Source organism: Tupaia chinensis, unplaced genomic scaffold (assembly GCF_000334495.1).
Source record: "Tupaia chinensis unplaced genomic scaffold, TupChi_1.0 Scaffold000695_1, whole genome shotgun sequence".
Taxonomy (NCBI): domain Eukaryota; kingdom Metazoa; phylum Chordata; class Mammalia; order Scandentia; family Tupaiidae; genus Tupaia; species Tupaia belangeri.
In genome coordinates, this window is record NW_006160218.1 from 79,851 (window position 1) to 86,622 (window position 6,772).

The 6,772-nt window shown below is 52.2% G+C and overlaps 1 protein-coding gene across 1 annotated transcript in view; it reads right to left on the reverse strand.

Moving 5' to 3' along the window:
• Positions 1-2,401: 2,401 nt before the first annotated feature.
• Positions 2,402-6,772, reverse strand: part of LDB2 (LIM domain binding 2) — a 184,545-nt gene continuing 180,174 nt past the window's right edge. Inside the window, exon 9 of the mRNA XM_006160623.2 lies at positions 2,402-3,447. Coding sequence (XP_006160685.1) covers positions 3,217-3,447 — 231 coding nt within the window. The 3' untranslated portion in view covers positions 2,402-3,216. The remainder of the gene's footprint in view (positions 3,448-6,772) is intronic.

Sequence of the window (6,772 nt, forward strand, 5' to 3'; positions counted from 1 at the left end):
GGCAGGAGAGAGGGAATTGGGGATCAAAAGCAAGACATTTAACAGACACAGAAATGGAAAATTACCTGTGGTAGCGTGTCTAGCAACCTCTCTGACTAGACAAACGCAGCATATTCGCGTCTGCAAAGACTGTTTGTATGCTATAAAGATGTACAGTTATGAAATGCTAGAGAGAGGGTTCCTTTAAACGGGACATTAAGGTCTCCTGTACCTGTACCGTTACTAGGGAACAGCGGGTACGTACAGCCCTCGGGGAGTCCGGAGCAGTGTGCTCAGCGGGACGACTGCTGCCTCTCCGCCCAGTGCTCTGGGGCCAGGCCAGTCCCTCCTCCTCTGCTGTGCCCTCAGCCACATGGAGCCGCGCACAGAAGGTGTGGGAGTCCCTGCTCGAGGAGCTGCAGCACGCAGGGACAGATCTCAGGATTCTCTTGTTGGCCGACCAACCCAGTTCTTGCCCCTTTCTGCTTGTACCTCTCAGGAATTGCTGTAGAGGGCCCGGAGGTGGGGGGGGGGGGGGGGGGGAGGGGCCCCAGGTTCACGTCAGGGGCGTGCATGCTGGCTGACTGGGCCTGGGCTGGGGTGGCACTGTGAGGGTTCTGTGGGGTGCCTTTCTCTTTGTCTCTCTCTCTCATGGAAGAAGTAAACTTAAAGGGGAAAAGGATTAATAGTTGTAAAAGGTGTGGAAATGGCAGCACTCTGATACCAAAGGGGTGGGGCTGGCTGAGCTCTGTCCCAGGAGCCCTTCCTGTCCCGAGTCAGGGTGCCCAGGCCAGTTCAACGCCTCAGCTCAGGGTCCGCGAGAGTCCTGTGTAAACCCTGGGGGGCTTCTTTCCAGGGTCCCTCAAGCTGCCCTGGACCTGAAGGGACCAGCCCCATTGCAGCTGACCTCCTGTGGTCACGTGCTGTCCGTGCTGACGAAGCTGCTGAGGGGACCCTGTCTCTGTACTTAGAGCCACCGGGCAGCAGCCCTGCTGCACTGTCGCGACCCCACCCCGTGCAGAGTCGGGGCCACGCATGGAAGCAGCTCTCACATCTGTGGGCAGTGACCACACACTGACAGACAGCTGGGTTTGGGGCTTTGGTCATTAACAGTTTATTACTGGCACACTTATCAGGAAAGCATACATAAAATACAGCTGTTTAAGCACATGGAGCCACTGTGTAGAGGAACATATTAATATGCAAATGGAAAATTAGTCCTCTTATAAAGTCTCACATAAATACACTGAAATTGCCCAAGAAGAAAAAATCCCCATTAAAGAGCCAGGTGAAGCCTTTACAAAATACTATACAAGAAATATGCTATGAAAAGAAAGGTCAACTGAGATACAATAAAAAAACACAAAAAAGGTTCAGATTTATTAAACTGCTCACAAAATTAATGGATTACATGGCTTGAAAATATTTGGATCAACAGCAACTTTACAAATGCGTAAATTCTCAAGCATCCAATTATCTTTCTTTACATTAAAATCTGCCCTGGCGTCTTTGATGACAAAGACATTTCTTGTTTCAGCATTTGGGCTACGTTGAACCGGCTCAGACTGAGAACCAGCTGACATCAGCTTGGCCATAAATGACCTCGCTGGGCCCTGTTAGCTGCTGCCTAAAGAAAGAAAACTCGAAGAAAAAAATAGAGGTACATTTAAATTACTTTCCAAAAGCTAATTTTTTTCTTTTCTTTTTCTTTTTCTTTTTTTTATTTTTTAAGTAAACTTAAAGGGGAAAAGGATTAATAGTTGTAAAAGGTGTGGAAATGGCAGCACTCTGATACCAAAGGGGTGGGGCTGGCTGAGCTCTGTCCCAGGAGCCCTTCCTGTCCCGAGTCAGGGTGCCCAGGCCAGTTCAACGCCTCAGCTCAGGGTCCGCGAGAGTCCTGTGTAAACCCTGGGGGGCTTCTTTCCAGGGTCCCTCAAGCTGCCCTGGACCTGAAGGGACCAGCCCCATTGCAGCTGACCTCCTGTGGTCACGTGCTGTCCGTGCTGACGAAGCTGCTGAGGGGACCCTGTCTCTGTACTTAGAGCCACCGGGCAGCAGCCCTGCTGCACTGTCGCGACCCCACCCCGTGCAGAGTCGGGGCCACGCATGGAAGCAGCTCTCACATCTGTGGGCAGTGACCACACACTGACAGACAGCTGGGTTTGGGGCTTTGGTCATTAACAGTTTATTACTGGCACACTTATCAGGAAAGCATACATAAAATACAGCTGTTTAAGCACATGGAGCCACTGTGTAGAGGAACATATTAATATGCAAATGGAAAATTAGTCCTCTTATAAAGTCTCACATAAATACACTGAAATTGCCCAAGAAGAAAAAATCCCCATTAAAGAGCCAGGTGAAGCCTTTACAAAATACTATACAAGAAATATGCTATGAAAAGAAAGGTCAACTGAGATACAATAAAAAAACACAAAAAAGGTTCAGATTTATTAAACTGCTCACAAAATTAATGGATTACATGGCTTGAAAATATTTGGATCAACAGCAACTTTACAAATGCGTAAATTCTCAAGCATCCAATTATCTTTCTTTACATTAAAATCTGCCCTGGCGTCTTTGATGACAAAGACATTTCTTGTTTCAGCATTTGGGCTACGTTGAACCGGCTCAGACTGAGAACCAGCTGACATCAGCTTGGCCATAAATGACCTCGCTGGGCCCTGTTAGCTGCTGCCTAAAGAAAGAAAACTCGAAGAAAAAAATAGAGGTACATTTAAATTACTTTCCAAAAGCTAATTTTTTTCTTTTCTTTTTCTTTTTCTTTTTTTTATTTTTTACTGAAACAAGAAACTCTCAGATGCAAGTCAAAAAGCAGAAAATATTTTACAGTATTAAAAAGTCATGTGTCGTCCGCCGGCACACCACCGATCCCGAGCACGCAGCGCTGACAGACAGCACGGCCTTCGCTTGACCGTGAGGAGAGTCACACAAGCGCGCTAAGCCCTCCCAGGAGCTGCGCGGCGTCACTGGCTCTAACCGTGGTCAGCGCCAGAATCGCATCTACCTGCGAAGGCCTCCAGGGAAGGTCACGGAAGCCTATCGGGAATGATCTTCTCAATTGAAAAACAAAAAAAGAAAGAAAGAAAATCAGATCACTGTGGTTTAGAAATAGATATTTGCACGGAAAAGTTTTTTCTCTTCTCTCCTCTCCTGCAAGTAAAGATCGGAACGTGCATGGAACCCGCAGGCCGAGGGCAACTGGGGCCCAGCAGCTCACTGGGAAGCCTGGGGCGGGGGGTTTTCTGATTTGGTCTCTGGAGCGGCCGGGGGCTTACTGTTCCATGGGCTGTTGTTCCCCAGGGCGGGTGAATTGCTGAAGTCCTCCTCGTCGTCCATGCCGTTGGCCGCGTCATACTGCGTGTTTTCTAATCTAGTGATTAGCCTCTCGTCCTCGTCCCCAAACTCACCTCCCATCAGGGTTGGTTCTCCTACCACCATCACGTCCTGCGGACAGCAGCTGGCATTATTACAGGGAACTCAGGGGAGGCGCAGCTTAGAACAACCGCGGGCGCGCTGGGGGCCTAGGGCGGACACTCGTGCAGGGCACCGGGCTGGCGGGGCTCGCGTGACCTCTACGGGGAATAAGCATGCCTCCTGACGTGTGCAACCACGCGGGCTCACGTCCTCAGTGAGCGGCCTGACACCGGGGAGCGGGCAAGGCTAGCCATCTGCAGAGATAAAGAAACGGGCTTTTCAAATCAAGGCAATGCGAGCTTTGGACGTGCTGCCCTTGGGGACTTCTGAGAGGGCTGTGGGACCTTCCGCTGGGTGCTTCTCAATGCCACTTTCTGTGAGGGCTGTGAGTGGCTTTGGAAACCGGCAGTGAACAGAGACACGGGTGAGGCTGCTCTGCACCACCGACAACGCTTTCCCGATGGCCTCTCTGTTCTGAAAGGGGATGGTGCACATTTTAACTGAAGGCAGATCCTCTCCTTCCTCTACTCAGCCAGGCCCCTTTATGCAGCCAATATCCTTGACATTCTGCTACTTAATTATGCTAATTAATTTAGGTAAAGTTTTCGATAAAAACAATGTTCACACTGATTTGACAATTTGCATAGCTAATTAAGTCATTAGCAAAAACCTGCTGATTGCCAACAAGTCCTGAATTTACCATCTGTTATTTCATGGTGCCTGTCACCTCTCCACACACAGGCAGCTCTGCGACCAGTCTGGGCAGTGCTGAGAACCAGGCCGTCCAGCTGACACCATGAAAGGGGGTGAAGAGCACTGACTATCACGCTGAAAAGCTGGTCGTCATCAGAAAGGGAAGCTCGAGGAAGACCCCATCTACTCACTCCTGCGAGGGTGAACTGTCCTGAGCCACCCAGGTAGCAGGCAGCGCACGGAGGCCAGTGTGGGCAGACCCGGGTGGGGGCAAAGCGCACGGGGCACAGCTCTGGCCTCTTCATTCAAAGGGAGCAATGTGGGTTGATAGGTGGCTATGGGACAGAGATTCCTCTGGACAGGCTCTGAGCAAGGTTCTATTTAGAGCACAGTGGCTGCGGGAGTGACCCGCAGGTACCAGGAAAAGCAGGGTTAGGCCAGTGGCTTTTGGAGAGGTGAGGGTGAGTTTCCTGGGAGGGAGGCTGATTCACACATGTGACAACTGGTAAAAACATTTTGCCAAGAGAAGGCTTTTCTGGGGTGGTATAATAGAACCTGGCTACAGCCAGAGGAGATTGGCGGGCTCGAGATCCCGTCCAGAACCGCTGAACTGGGCCCCAGCTGCTGCCTGGTCTGCTTGAATGGAAAACCTTGTTTTGTTTTGTTTTGTTTTGTTTCTCCCTTGAGTTAGGGGAGATAACCAATAGGTTTCCAAAGTACGTTTTCTGACTACTCTTGTGATCTGATAAAAATGATGCTAAAAGCAAGCGTCCCAGGTAGGGTAGGTGTAAGCGCGGCACGCCCAGTAGGAGTGGAGCACACGGGATGTGCGTCTGAGAACAGTCACTGTGCACAAAGAACGAGAAATGGCGCTGCCGTCCAGAGGCCCCGGAGGGCCCAGGGTAAGATGCAAAGTGCACATGATTTGCGACCCACAAGAACACGACTGAGCTCTGCCTGCTAGCCAGGCCGCTGCCGTGTGACTGCCTGGGGACGTTTGGGCTGAGAAGTGACACTTGGCTGCAGGCAGCTGGGAGACCACACTCACTCTCAGGAAGAGGCCAGAGGGAGGGATACGGCAAGACTGGCCAGAGCAGGGCGCGAGGGTCAGTTCATTCACGGCTTGTGTGCGGCACATCGAGGGCTTGGAAACACGCAGGTGTTGTGGAGGGGCAGGAGAGGGACGTTAGAGCAAGCCACATGGTCTGCATTGGTGCCGGCTCTGAGGCCATGAGAGGGGACAGGCACAGTTTGAGAGAAAGAGGAGAAAAGAAGAACAGCCCACGTAAGCATGCCTTCGGGAGGAACTGCGCACTCCAGACGCACTCCTCGTACTGGAGAACAAGAGCCACCAAGAACAGTGCCATGGAACTAGCGGGCTGCCGATGCGCTTGCCCACGTAGGTAGGTCATTCTTTGTTCTAGGAACAGCTAGAAAAGACGCCTGGCCTAGGTGTTTTAAGCGCCTGAATTCCAGAGCGATGCCACTTTTGCTCGCTTATTGTAAAAAGTGTCCTTAGCCATACATGCAATCGCATGGGCACATACATGTGTGACCGAGACGGCAAGCCACAAAACAGGCACACACTAGGGACCTCCTGTGCACAAAGACATTCAAGGACACCGGGACCACCCTCAAACCCCTGCTCATCTCCATGGCTTTTCGAACCTGCTCAGTCTGTTTGTTGTTCACACACGGAATAAGTGAGGACAGGGCACACCGGGGCTGCCTCTAGCCAGGGGTGCCAGCAGCACTCACCCACCCCCACATCTGTGAACCCCCAGGTGGCAGCGAGAGTGCGGCTCCTTCCCGTCTCCACCGTGTGTGTCCAGGGCAGCGTGATCCACCTGAGCAACCAGCGCTCCCCCAAGGCCAACCTCTGCGGCTCCCCCGGCGGCCCAGGCCGGCGTTATCCCCCTGACAACCCAGCGCCCCCCCAAGCCCAACCTCTGCGGCTCGCCGGAAGCCGAGTGCCTCCAGCTCCTGGCCAACTCACATCTCACTATCCCCGTGCAAGGACCACCAACCTCTGAGGAGGACGGGAAGTGACTCCTTTCAGGGCCCCTCAACGATCCTCCTTAAATTGGCCAGGAGGGGTCACTGCTGCTGAATGACACGGGTCTCCATCCCTCCCAGGGCTGAGGCTGCAGTTCGGGATGGCTCCTAGCCCCTGCTCATGGGGTGAGAAGCAGAAGCCAAGGGTTAAACCCGAGCCCTCTCGGCACTCCTGCCACCAAGCGCTGCCCGTGAGGGCACACGCCCTGGGCCAGGCAGCTAGCGCCTGCAGACCACATTTCTGTTGAGACAGGGGTAGAGTTGAAACAGTGTTGATGGGGTTGACGTGTGTAGCCACTACTAGCCACAGTGCCCGCCACTCAAGGTCTACCCACTCGGGAAACAGATTTGCAGTTTCCTAAGCATTCAGAGGTTCTGCCTCTCTTGGCCATCTGAACATTTTACTTAATTAAAGCAGCTTTAATTGCACAGACTAAGAAAAGAGCTGAGATTCAGCTCTCTCTCGGTGTCTTGCTCACACAAAGTCCAAGGGGCCTCGACTCATTAAAAACTCTTGACACAGGCGTCTTCCCTAATGTGCAGCTGCAGGTGGGAGGGTAGCAGCCCGATGACATGGAGACAAAGCCAAGCTAACCTCCTCTAGGAG